Here is a 12,867-nt window from a genome sequence, read left to right on the forward strand (position 1 = left end):
TCGGTTATTAACCGAACCGAATCGATATCCATTCGGTTATCCAAATCAAACCGAATACGTACTAAAATTATGTTTTAGCCGAGAATTGAACTGAGACCTCTACAAACTGGAGTGTGCAACATGGCCACTGCACCAAGTTGAAGTTTTAGCTTTGTATTACGTATTAATTTATATAAGGTAATAAAAAGTAAACTAAAAAACTATATATATTTAGACAAAAAATACCAAAATATTTGAAATAAATCAAATATCAGGAAGTTTTTAGATATATTTGTTAAAATATAATCAAATTTTATTTAAATTATATTTTAAAAATTTATATTACACTATTTCGGATATCCGGAACCAAACCGAAAATAACCGAAACCGAACCGAACCCGAACCGAAATAGTAAATTAACCGAATGGATACTAAACTTCTATATCGAAACTAACCGAAACCGAATGAATATATCTGAAACCGAACCGAATACCCGAACGCCCATGACTAATTAAATCTGCGTATTCTTTACTATCATAGGAAACTTATTTCTCTATGTTCATTCCCCCAATTTTGGTCCAAATCCAATGCCTTTTATTTTATTTTTCAATTAGGGAATTAAGAATTTGAATTGAATCAATCCTTCCAAATTGGCAAAACAGTGAAATTTGGTTGCAAAAATAATCGACTCAACAAAAATTAAGAATTAAATTCGTAATTCAAGCTTAAATTAATGTTATTGTTCTAACAAAATTATAATATTTATTATTAACTTAGATTTATGTTGACCACAAAAATAATTTTTTTTTTTTTTTTTAAAAGGACAGTTCCCCAATATACTAATGGGAATAATCTATAAATATGCAGATATAAAAGGGGGGAACTGTAAAGAAGCGGGTAGGGGTAAATTTGTTACTTTATAAAGTTAAGGGGCTGATTTTGTCAGAGGAAACTATATAAAAACATGCCAATCCACTAGTTTCCATCAGTCCCCATTACATCACACTACTAACACTCATCGAATTCGAATCGTTTTCATGGCTACACAACCGCCGCTTCCACTCGCCGGAAGAGTCGCCATCGTCACCGGCTCATCCCGTGGAATTGGCCGAGCTATAGCTATCCACCTAGCTGAACTCGGTGCGAGGATTGTTATCAACTACACATCTAAAGCCGCAGACGCCGAGCGTGCCGCGGCTGAGATCAACGCTTTCCCAGTTAGGGAAGAAATCACTGGAAAAGGACCAAGAGCCATTGTGGTTCAAGCCAATGTCTCTGAACCAAGCCAGGTGAAATCGATGTTCGATGCGGCTGAGACCGCCTTTGAATCGCCGGTTCACATTCTGGTTAACTCCGCTGGGATTCTCGATCCCAACCACCCTACGATTGCTAACACATCAGTCGAAGATTTCGATCGCATCTTCAGGTATAAATAGAGACTGTTTCATTGATTTGGTTAGCTTCTTAATCCTAATAAAGCAAACAACTTTTTGTTAATTACTTAAGGTTAATTGTACAATGTGAGATTCAGATGTGACAATGGCCTATGGTTTTGAGTTAGAAATCTGAGTCCTTTAATATCCAAATGTTCCATGTTGCTGCATTCTTTAATCTCCAAGAATCCTCTGGTTGTTTCTTATGGACAATGGGCTATGGTTTTGAGTTAGAAAGCTGATTCCTTTAGTATATATTCAACTGAGATTTCTTTGTTTCAGTCATTGTTGAACCCTGGTGAGATTTTGTATGTATAGTTTCACTGTTACATCCAATAATACTCTGTTTTGTTGCTTATGGACTGGTAGTGTCAATACAAGAGGAGCGTTTCTGTGTAGCAAGGAAGCAGCCAATAGGCTAAAGAAAGGAGGTGGTGGTCGGATCATACTCGTGACATCTTCAACGACCCGATCCTTAAGACTAGGATATGGTACCTATGCAGCATCAAAAGCAGCTGTGGAAACTATGGTTAAGATTCTTGCGAAAGAGCTAAAAGGTACAGGAATAACTGCCAACTGTGTTGCTCCAGGACCTATAGCCACTGAGATGTTCTATGATGGAAAGAGCCCAGAGTTGGTTGAGAAGATAGCCGGAGAGTCTCCCTTTGGAAGGATTGGTGAAGCCAAAGACGTGGTGCCTCTTGTTGGATTCTTGGCTGGTGATGGTGGTGAATGGGTCAATGGTCAGATCATTCCAGTTAATGGTGGATATGTGTAAAAAAGATTGTGGTCTTTGACTCTTGGAGAGGAGCCTCTTCTTCCTCCTGATATCTTGAGAAATAAATTGGTGTTAAAACTTGTCAAAATTGAAACATTTGGGGTTCAGATGGAAATAACACGTATTTAAAATAAAACGTCTTATTCATAACACAGCCGTAATATTAAACACTCATTTACTCACCCTACAGATTATTATATACTGTACGTCCAAAAATTTATATCCAATTTCTTTTTATTTTTGTCGACATCCTTTTTTTTTTTTTTGGATACATAATATTTTTCTTATAAAACCTTAATATATCCACAGTTAATGTCATTTACGACCTCGTGTTTTCGTACTGACACATTCATTGAAAACACTTAATCTATATATATAAAGTTAGTTTTCGTACTAACTTCTCGTGTTGCCACGTCAGCTACCAAGTCAGCCACTTCTTCTTTAATTTCGTGGGTTTTACAGATTTTAATAAGCTCTTTAAACAATCATACAAATGACAAACTGATCAACTAAATTTCATCCAAAATTTATAGGTCCAACACTATTTCATTCAAAGTCTCTAGACCCAACACTATTTTTAAATCCTATGAACTCAATTTTTTATTTTAAAATATTCATTTAGTGCATGTTTTTTTGTTAAATATAATTAATCGAAAGTTTAAATAAAAAATAATTATGTAAAATAAATTAAATGTTAAAATAAGAAAACAATACTATAATTCTTCATTAGTGGTAATAATATAGTTAAAATTTTCTATTAAACTGATCATAATTTAAAATTTCAAATATCAAAACAAGGCAACCCAAACAACACTTTCAAAGAATCAAGGAAACACAACTAGAAATCAATTAAAATTATTTGGTAGCACTTCACAAATCCATCACCAAAGACAAAGACGCAAAGAGATGAACACACATTTAATAAACTAAAAAGATTAAGATATATGAATGCCACAGTCAGATAACCGTAACACAAAATTATATTAAAAAAACAACAGAGAAAAAAAAACAACCTGGACTTTATAAAATTACAGCAAGATAACCAAGGAGAGATGCAGCTGCCGCCGCAGGTGCTGGTGCCGAGGAAGACTAAGCCGGAGAATATATACCTCGTAGTGAAACTCTTTTCTTTTGTAACCCTTTGTTCTCTCAATTCTGAGGAAATTTTGTTATGTCTCAGCCTAAGATTTGTGATCTTTGTATACACATCCCAACTGAAGTGTGTTGCCTTCTTTTTGTTTTTTGTCTTGTTTTGTTAGTGAAATTGTTTCTAGGATTTTCTCAGTTAAGACTTCGAACGGTTGTGGCTTAATTTTGAATTTGAACTAATGTGAATTTGGTTTAGATTCGCTTCCACTTTTGGACGAGTGACAAAAGAGCAAGAGAACCAAGCTAGAACGTTTGAACTTTGAACCTATGAACATATTAGTTTGGTTAACATTAATTTGTCTTTTGGGCAAGTGACAAATTCACCAGGAAAAGTAAACAAACAAACTTGTATGAACATGATCCACACATTGACAAAAGAACAAGGGAACTAAGCTACAATTTGAACCTATGTAAGTTCTAAGCTTTTGTATGTTCATCCCATGGACGTTAAGTCGGAACAAGATGAGGCATCATATCATCCTGGAGATGCATCCACATGAAAGAAGCAAACCCTGCAACTGCAATAGAAAAGACACCCAGCCCAAATTTTAACACACGCTTACTCCGTCCCAGCCGTGGGTCTATATCAGTCTCCCCTGTCTTAAGTTTGGCCTCAGAATCCAGATCTGACTTCGGTTTCTCATAGATATCTTCTGTTGTGTTGGTTGGACTAGTAGTGCCAGATGTATCATATATTGATGACGATGATGAGCTTTCACTGAACTGTTGCAGCTGCTCTCTGTTGTCTAGTAACTCAGTGAATGGATCTTGTGTGAAACCATGCCTGTGATGTTTTGAACAGATGTCTCCTGATTGTCTCTTCTTGGTGCTTCGTCTGGAACTTCTTGAGCGGTTCGTCCTAGAGCTCACAGATTCATTAAACTCAGAACTTCTGTTCCGCTGATGGAACCAAACTGACTCAATATTCTCATCTTCAACACCAAAACATTGAATCTGAAATCAAAGAAGCAGAAAAAATGAAAATTCAGTGAAAAAGGACACACAAGGGAAGGTAGATTTAAAGTTGTTATTTTACCTGATTTCCATATCTTGGACTCTCGATTACAGAATCAGTTTCTTGGTTATTCTCTCTGTAATCCACCAAAGGAGAGCCTGAAACAGCAGTTCTTCCACTGCCTACACCAGAAAACAGAACATCATCCTCGTCTTGATCGTTTACACAACTCCCATCATGTCTACTATAAACACTCCCATCATGTGCTCCAAGACTTGGTGTAGACTTGATTGATCCGCTGAGCGAGATTCGGGGCTTGCAGTTCTCTGCATCAAACATGGGATCTGCCTCAGCGATTAATATCTCTGCTTGTCTCATGGTTTCATAAGCTGCCATTTTGACATAATGCACCTCATCTTTTTGGTGTTTCTCCATCTCGTGACATATAAGCTCTAGCTCAGAAAAAACACTCTTGGGATTCAAATTCTTCATCAGAAAATTGAGCATCTGTATAGCTAAAAGCCGTTTCTGAGAATCATCTTCAACAACACCTAAATCCAGAATCCTCAGACCCGACTTCACCAAAAGCCTTGCATACGCCTCCACAGTAAAAGGATTGTGTTTGGCAAGTGTCATAACAAGTGCCATATGAGAGTTGGCTTCACTTGAAGTGGCTTCAAGGGCAACAGCTAAGCTTTGACAAACATTATTAACCATTTCACTAGAAGCAGATCGCCAATTATCGCAATCCACAAGTGACTTCAAGCAAAGAGCAGATCCCAAAGCAAGATGCTGCTGATGTTGTGAATCAATAAGAGAATCAGAGAGCGGCTTACAAAGAGAGTGAACCACATTCGTTTTCTTATCTCCAGGTGTAGTAGGATCAATTCCAAATCTAGCCATAGCAGCTACCGCCTTAGAGCAAGCCTGCTGAACACGTAAAGACCCTTCACTAAAACTCAACGTCCTTACGATCGCTGGCATGATAGTATCTACATGAGGAGCGATTTTGACTCCATGAGCACGAGCAAGGTCTTCAAAGAGAGAAACCGTGTAGCCACCAGATTCAGAACCAATCTCTTTGACTTGAGAAAGTTGATCAACAAAGACATGAATCACCTTAGCATCCAAATCTTTCACAATGGATCTCAGATTGCTCATTGCAGTCTTGTGAGAATCTGGATCTTTATCAAGATTAGCCAACTCTTGTCTAAATGCCGAACCGATATTTCTACCCATTGTTCCCCTCTCCTGGTTCCTGTGAAAACAAAAAAAAAACCACAATGAATTCAATAAGAACAACAGTAGCGTAAAATTCTCTTGAAGTGACAAGAAGTATATATACAGTATCAGATTTATTCGTGAATCCTAAACAATATATAACTTTTTACCAAAGTGAGTATACTCAGTGATTCTAAACCATATCCGAATAAGGAAAACAAATCAATCAACACCCATTTTCATATGATGATTATACCAAAACCAATACTCAATTCCAAAAAAAAAAAGGTGAGACCAAACGCAAAACATCATTCTCCGGATGAATTATGAAAATCCGAACAGAACTGATTAGATTAGATTACGTAAACTTCCCAAAAAAAAACGGATCTTTTTTTACATTAAAACCATCGAAGGAAAGTGATAAATACACGAACTTTGGTCTTTGGAATTACAAATCCAAAACGAATTGAATATAATAACTGAATGAAAGAAGAGTAACCCTAATCGAAAAAACACAAGAGTATCGAATTCAGAGAAAGTGAAGTCGATGTTGAATAGCCAAAGTCACAAAGAAGCGTACCAGTGGCCCTCACAGCGAAGATTGACCCAACAAAATTCAAGAAAGACCCAACAAGAATCTATCTAAAAATTCCCCAGATTCCTCCTATAGAGTAGTCGCTCTTCTTCTCTCTCTCTCTCTCTCTAATACGATGCGAAGGAAACCAGAAAAAAACAAAAACAAAAGAGGATTCAACTTTGTTTGTTTGATTTTTGAATTGAGAGTTTGGTGAGATGGGCGGGTTTGTTTAGGGAACCCTCCCTTTATTATTTTCCTCTTTTTATCGAAACGGTACCAATGTTATCAATGTTATCAAAACTAGAGCCTTTACAAAATCGTTTTGGGGGAAGAAACTAAAAAAAAAATTAATTATTGAACTGCTTGTTTACTCCTTAGTAACTTCTTAAATCTATGAACCTTTTGGAAAAATAAGAGATTAAGATTACTTTGGAGATTTTTACCCAACAATAAAGATTAAGAAGATCATAGGAATTAATAGAATTATGGGTTTATTAGATAGATCAGTAAAGTTTTGGGTTTTTATCGTAATTAAGTTTAAGAATTTGTTTTCCTCTCAATTTGTGTTATTATTTTAGGAATATAATATTTTCTAGAATCTCGTAATTGGTTAAATTTTCACTTTTGTCCAAATTGACCAAATTGTTTTTTTTTTTTTTTAAATAGAAAATAGTAGTCAAATGGCATTAAATTTAGTCCTGGGCAAATAAACCGAACCGAAATTTCGGTTCCGACATGGATAGTGGACAATAACCGATTGGATAGTGTTTTAATTATCCATGGATATCGGTTATTAACCGAACCGAATCGATATCCATTCGGTTATCCAAATCAAACCGAATACGTACTAAAATTATGTTTTAGCCGAGAATTGAACTGAGACCTCTACAAACTGGAGTGTGCAACATGGCCACTGCACCAAGTTGAAGTTTTAGCTTTGTATTACGTATTAATTTATATAAGGTAATAAAAAGTAAACTAAAAAACTATATATATTTAGACAAAAAATACCAAAATATTTGAAATAAATCAAATATCAGGAAGTTTTTAGATATATTTGTTAAAATATAATCAAATTTTATTTAAATTATATTTTAAAAATTTATATTACACTATTTCGGATATCCGGAACCAAACCGAAAATAACCGAAACCGAACCGAACCCGAACCGAAATAGTAAATTAACCGAATGGATACTAAACTTCTATATCGAAACTAACCGAAACCGAATGAATATATCTGAAACCGAACCGAATACCCGAACGCCCATGACTAATTAAATCTGCGTATTCTTTACTATCATAGGAAACTTATTTCTCTATGTTCATTCCCCCAATTTTGGTCCAAATCCAATGCCTTTTATTTTATTTTTCAATTAGGGAATTAAGAATTTGAATTGAATCAATCCTTCCAAATTGGCAAAACAGTGAAATTTGGTTGCAAAAATAATCGACTCAACAAAAATTAAGAATTAAATTCGTAATTCAAGCTTAAATTAATGTTATTGTTCTAACAAAATTATAATATTTATTATTAACTTAGATTTATGTTGACCACAAAAATAATTTTTTTTTTTTTTTTTAAAAGGACAGTTCCCCAATATACTAATGGGAATAATCTATAAATATGCAGATATAAAAGGGGGGAACTGTAAAGAAGCGGGTAGGGGTAAATTTGTTACTTTATAAAGTTAAGGGGCTGATTTTGTCAGAGGAAACTATATAAAAACATGCCAATCCACTAGTTTCCATCAGTCCCCATTACATCACACTACTAACACTCATCGAATTCGAATCGTTTTCATGGCTACACAACCGCCGCTTCCACTCGCCGGAAGAGTCGCCATCGTCACCGGCTCATCCCGTGGAATTGGCCGAGCTATAGCTATCCACCTAGCTGAACTCGGTGCGAGGATTGTTATCAACTACACATCTAAAGCCGCAGACGCCGAGCGTGCCGCGGCTGAGATCAACGCTTTCCCAGTTAGGGAAGAAATCACTGGAAAAGGACCAAGAGCCATTGTGGTTCAAGCCAATGTCTCTGAACCAAGCCAGGTGAAATCGATGTTCGATGCGGCTGAGACCGCCTTTGAATCGCCGGTTCACATTCTGGTTAACTCCGCTGGGATTCTCGATCCCAACCACCCTACGATTGCTAACACATCAGTCGAAGATTTCGATCGCATCTTCAGGTATAAATAGAGACTGTTTCATTGATTTGGTTAGCTTCTTAATCCTAATAAAGCAAACAACTTTTTGTTAATTACTTAAGGTTAATTGTACAATGTGAGATTCAGATGTGACAATGGCCTATGGTTTTGAGTTAGAAATCTGAGTCCTTTAATATCCAAATGTTCCATGTTGCTGCATTCTTTAATCTCCAAGAATCCTCTGGTTGTTTCTTATGGACAATGGGCTATGGTTTTGAGTTAGAAAGCTGATTCCTTTAGTATATATTCAACTGAGATTTCTTTGTTTCAGTCATTGTTGAACCCTGGTGAGATTTTGTATGTATAGTTTCACTGTTACATCCAATAATACTCTGTTTTGTTGCTTATGGACTGGTAGTGTCAATACAAGAGGAGCGTTTCTGTGTAGCAAGGAAGCAGCCAATAGGCTAAAGAAAGGAGGTGGTGGTCGGATCATACTCGTGACATCTTCAACGACCCGATCCTTAAGACTAGGATATGGTACCTATGCAGCATCAAAAGCAGCTGTGGAAACTATGGTTAAGATTCTTGCGAAAGAGCTAAAAGGTACAGGAATAACTGCCAACTGTGTTGCTCCAGGACCTATAGCCACTGAGATGTTCTATGATGGAAAGAGCCCAGAGTTGGTTGAGAAGATAGCCGGAGAGTCTCCCTTTGGAAGGATTGGTGAAGCCAAAGACGTGGTGCCTCTTGTTGGATTCTTGGCTGGTGATGGTGGTGAATGGGTCAATGGTCAGATCATTCCAGTTAATGGTGGATATGTGTAAAAAAGATTGTGGTCTTTGACTCTTGGAGAGGAGCCTCTTCTTCCTCCTGATATCTTGAGAAATAAATTGGTGTTAAAACTTGTCAAAATTGAAACATTTGGGGTTCAGATGGAAATAACACGTATTTAAAATAAAACGTCTTATTCATAACACAGCCGTAATATTAAACACTCATTTACTCACCCTACAGATTATTATATACTGTACGTCCAAAAATTTATATCCAATTTCTTTTTATTTTTGTCGACATCCTTTTTTTTTTTTTTGGATACATAATATTTTTCTTATAAAACCTTAATATATCCACAGTTAATGTCATTTACGACCTCGTGTTTTCGTACTGACACATTCATTGAAAACACTTAATCTATATATATAAAGTTAGTTTTCGTACTAACTTCTCGTGTTGCCACGTCAGCTACCAAGTCAGCCACTTCTTCTTTAATTTCGTGGGTTTTACAGATTTTAATAAGCTCTTTAAACAATCATACAAATGACAAACTGATCAACTAAATTTCATCCAAAATTTATAGGTCCAACACTATTTCATTCAAAGTCTCTAGACCCAACACTATTTTTAAATCCTATGAACTCAATTTTTTATTTTAAAATATTCATTTAGTGCATGTTTTTTTGTTAAATATAATTAATCGAAAGTTTAAATAAAAAATAATTATGTAAAATAAATTAAATGTTAAAATAAGAAAACAATACTATAATTCTTCATTAGTGGTAATAATATAGTTAAAATTTTCTATTAAACTGATCATAATTTAAAATTTCAAATATCAAAACAAGGCAACCCAAACAACACTTTCAAAGAATCAAGGAAACACAACTAGAAATCAATTAAAATTATTTGGTAGCACTTCACAAATCCATCACCAAAGACAAAGACGCAAAGAGATGAACACACATTTAATAAACTAAAAAGATTAAGATATATGAATGCCACAGTCAGATAACCGTAACACAAAATTATATTAAAAAAACAACAGAGAAAAAAAAACAACCTGGACTTTATAAAATTACAGCAAGATAAACAAGAAAATTAATTTTCCCCAAAACACAACTCACATCGAATCGAAAAAACTACTTACAGGACAAAAGGGGGAAAAATTACAACCAATAACACAAAACAACTCACAACTTAATTAAGAAACCTAAATAAGCCAACATATATATTTTCATATAAACAAATTTGCAATCCAATTGACATTCACCTTTAACAAAATCAACAAGGAATAACGATTAAGACAGGAATGACTGAAAAAACGATTAAGAGCATCAAAAACATAAGTTCAATCCTCAAACAGACCTCTAGATCGGAAAATTGCTCTTCTCCTATCCGTTCACGAGGACATCGGATTTTGAAAATTAACAAATCAATTTCAACTCAATAACATATAAATAATGGCCCAATAAACCCACAAATTATAAGCCTTACAGAGAAATTGGGCCCGAATGAAACAAACAAAAATAGTCCAGACAAAAGGAATGTAAGTTATTGATTTTATTTATTTTTCTTAATAAAGTCCACAATCTTTTCACTCCAAACTCTAAAACATTGACAAAAAAATTACTCTAACAGTTTACAAGATACATATGAAAATATTAAATAACAATCCAACCACAAAATGGAAAATAATAATAAATTAATAACAACTAACAACTACAGCAAAACAACAATTTCAACTAAAAAATATTAACTTCTAATAATAATTTTTTTTTAAAAAGCATTATAAACACACAAGATGATCTCAATTTTTCCTTTAAAAACAGCAAACTAAATTATACTTACTGCAAAACATATTTTTATTAAAATATCCAACAAAACAAAAACAAATGTAAAGATGAATTAACAAAAACCAAAAAAAATATACACAACAAAACTCGGAATACACCTTAATCTAACTACCGCGCGTAACGCGGATCGATTGTTAGTGTTTTATAATATTCAATTTTAATCACCATACGAATACAACTACAGAACAAAAGAAAAAAATGGTTAAGAATAATCTCAAGTGCAACCAAACACCACCTCTGAAGCATCTTACAATCTTTTTAATAAAAAAATATCAAATGTGTGACGAATAATCAACGCATGCTCTTTGTATCCATAAACTCAAAAAGCCAATCGAAAAAGTATTGGATAATAAATAAATAATTGCAGTGGAAAAGAAAAAAAAAAAAAAGAAAAAAAAAGAATTGTTCATTACAAACACACACACACCTACCCAATTACACAAGCTTTTATATAAACAGTATCCAACCCAACCCACTTCTTTACCATCATCCCAAACACACACAAGAAAAAAAAATGAGTCAACACAACATCTTAGAAGCTCTAAATGTTCGGGTCGTAGGTACGGGTGATCGGATCCTGTTTTTAGCCCATGGATTCGGTACAGACCAATCAGCATGGCACCTGATCCTTCCTTACTTCACCCAATCCTACAGAGTCGTCCTCTACGACTTAGTCTGCGCCGGCAGTGTCAACCCCGACTACTTCGACTTCAACCGCTACACGACTCTCGATCCTTACGTCGACGATCTCCTCAACATCGTCGATTCCCTAGGGATCCAGAACTGCGCTTACGTAGGCCACTCCGTCTCCGCTATGATCGGAATCATCGCTTCGATTCGTCGGCCGGAGCTTTTCTCGAAGCTGATCCTCATCGGATTCTCTCCTAGGTTCCTGAACGACGAGGATTACCACGGAGGGTTCGAAGAAGGAGAGATTGAGAAAGTTTTCTCGGCTATGGAAGCTAACTACGAAGCTTGGGTTCACGGATTTGCTCCGCTCGCCGTTGGAGCCGATGTTCCCGCGGCGGTTAGAGAGTTCAGCAGGACTCTGTTCAATATGCGTCCGGATATATCTCTGTTCGTATCGAGGACAGTGTTCAACAGCGATCTGAGAGGAGTCCTAGGGTTGGTTAGGGTTCCGACTTGCGTGATTCAGACGGCGAAAGATGTGTCAGTGCCGGCTTCGGTGGCGGAGTATCTGAGAAATCATCTAGGTGGAGATACGACTGTTGAGCAGCTTAAAACCGAAGGGCATTTGCCGCATCTTAGTGCTCCGGCTCAGCTTGCTCAGTTTCTCCGGCGAGCTCTTCCTCGGTGACCTTTTTCTTTTGAGAATGTGTCTGTGAGAAACAATAAAAAGTAGGAATATGGAAATTGTGGGGTCCACATGGAAAAAATACAAAAAAAAAAAAAAAAAAAAAAGTGTGACTCTCTCTCTCTCTCTTCTCTATTTTGTGGAGGACAGTTTGGCATTGTCAAATCTTATCTTAGGATTTAGATTTGTTCACTCCGCACGTGACACGTGACTTTTCTCATTTTATTTTCCCTTTTGATTACTTAATATTAAGGGATGATAATCACAAAACAAAAAATTATATAATTGGCACTGGATTTTATTTATTTTGGAGGATAACAAAATAATCTTATCTTTTATCTCTTTGCTTTCGTCTGAATATTTTTCCTATCCATATTGTTGTTTCTTTGTAAGTAGTTGTGGTCCTTTTTGTATTTTTACTCCGTTATTGATTTGATGCAAACCATCTAGATTGTCGAACTTGTTCTTCTTCATTCTGATGATGGAGACAAAAAGATATTAAAAAAAAAAAAAAAAAAAGTGAATCAGTACTAGAAAATTCTTTAGCATCACATCGGAAAAAAAAAGCATAAAAGCATTTAGGCATAGATAACCGGATAAACAAGTCTGATATTATTATAAGTGCTAGTATTTGTTTACCGCCACATAATCTTATTTCTGTAAAATTATTCGAGTGGC

General features: G+C 35.5%; 4 protein-coding genes across 4 annotated transcripts; 3 read left to right on the forward strand and 1 right to left on the reverse strand.

Annotated features, from left to right (window-relative positions):
* The first annotated feature begins 932 nt into the window (after positions 1–932).
* Positions 933–2,326, forward strand: LOC147949440 (NADPH-dependent aldehyde reductase-like protein, chloroplastic). The gene is made up of 2 exons (XM_087450157.1): positions 933–1,405; positions 1,782–2,326. Exons 1-2 carry the CDS (start codon positions 1,017–1,019, stop codon positions 2,188–2,190), a joined length of 798 nt encoding a protein of 265 aa, XP_087306283.1. The 5' UTR covers positions 933–1,016; the 3' UTR covers positions 2,191–2,326.
* A 1,264-nt stretch (positions 2,327–3,590) lies between these two features.
* Positions 3,591–6,403, reverse strand: LOC147949441 (protein SINE2). Its single transcript, XM_087450161.1, has 3 exons — positions 6,096–6,403; positions 4,376–5,552; positions 3,591–4,293 (listed from the first exon to the last, which is right to left on the reverse strand). Exons 2-3 carry the CDS (start codon positions 5,531–5,533, stop codon positions 3,787–3,789), a joined length of 1,665 nt encoding a protein of 554 aa, XP_087306287.1. The 5' UTR covers positions 5,534–5,552; positions 6,096–6,403; the 3' UTR covers positions 3,591–3,786.
* Positions 6,404–7,810: 1,407 nt separating this feature from the next.
* Positions 7,811–9,204, forward strand: LOC104792640 (NADPH-dependent aldehyde reductase-like protein, chloroplastic). The gene is made up of 2 exons (XM_010518866.3): positions 7,811–8,283; positions 8,660–9,204. The coding sequence occupies exons 1-2, from the start codon at positions 7,895–7,897 to the stop codon at positions 9,066–9,068; spliced, it is 798 nt and encodes a 265-aa protein (XP_010517168.1). The 5' UTR covers positions 7,811–7,894; the 3' UTR covers positions 9,069–9,204.
* A 1,909-nt stretch (positions 9,205–11,113) lies between these two features.
* Positions 11,114–12,719, forward strand: LOC104792723 (strigolactone esterase D14). Its single transcript, XM_010518973.3, has one exon. The coding sequence runs from the start codon at positions 11,389–11,391 to the stop codon at positions 12,190–12,192; it is 804 nt and encodes a 267-aa protein (XP_010517275.1). The 5' UTR covers positions 11,114–11,388; the 3' UTR covers positions 12,193–12,719.
* Positions 12,720–12,867: the final 148 nt, after the last annotated feature.

The sequence above is a fragment of the Camelina sativa genome, chromosome 1 (assembly GCF_030686135.1).
Source record: "Camelina sativa cultivar CO46 ecotype springtype chromosome 1, ASM3068613v1".
In the NCBI taxonomy this organism is placed as follows: domain Eukaryota; kingdom Viridiplantae; phylum Streptophyta; class Magnoliopsida; order Brassicales; family Brassicaceae; genus Camelina; species Camelina sativa.

Excerpts from the sequence above, each read along its gene's own strand:
- LOC104792723 (XM_010518973.3), top strand. The coding sequence starts at position 11,389 with ATGAGTCAACACAACATCTTAGAAGCTCTAAATGTTCGGGTCGTAGGT.
- LOC147949441 (XM_087450161.1), bottom strand. The coding sequence starts at position 5,533 with ATGGGTAGAAATATCGGTTCGGCATTTAGACAAGAGTTGGCTAATCTT. Across the intron at positions 4,294-4,375 it reads GTCCAAGATATGGAAATCAG|ATTCAATGTTTTGGTGTTGA; the intron begins GTAAAATAACAA and ends CTTTGATTTCAG.
- LOC104792640 (XM_010518866.3), top strand. The coding sequence starts at position 7,895 with ATGGCTACACAACCGCCGCTTCCACTCGCCGGAAGAGTCGCCATCGTC. Across the intron at positions 8,284-8,659 it reads GATTTCGATCGCATCTTCAG|TGTCAATACAAGAGGAGCGT; the intron begins GTATAAATAGAG and ends ATGGACTGGTAG.
- LOC147949440 (XM_087450157.1), top strand. The coding sequence starts at position 1,017 with ATGGCTACACAACCGCCGCTTCCACTCGCCGGAAGAGTCGCCATCGTC. Across the intron at positions 1,406-1,781 it reads GATTTCGATCGCATCTTCAG|TGTCAATACAAGAGGAGCGT; the intron begins GTATAAATAGAG and ends ATGGACTGGTAG.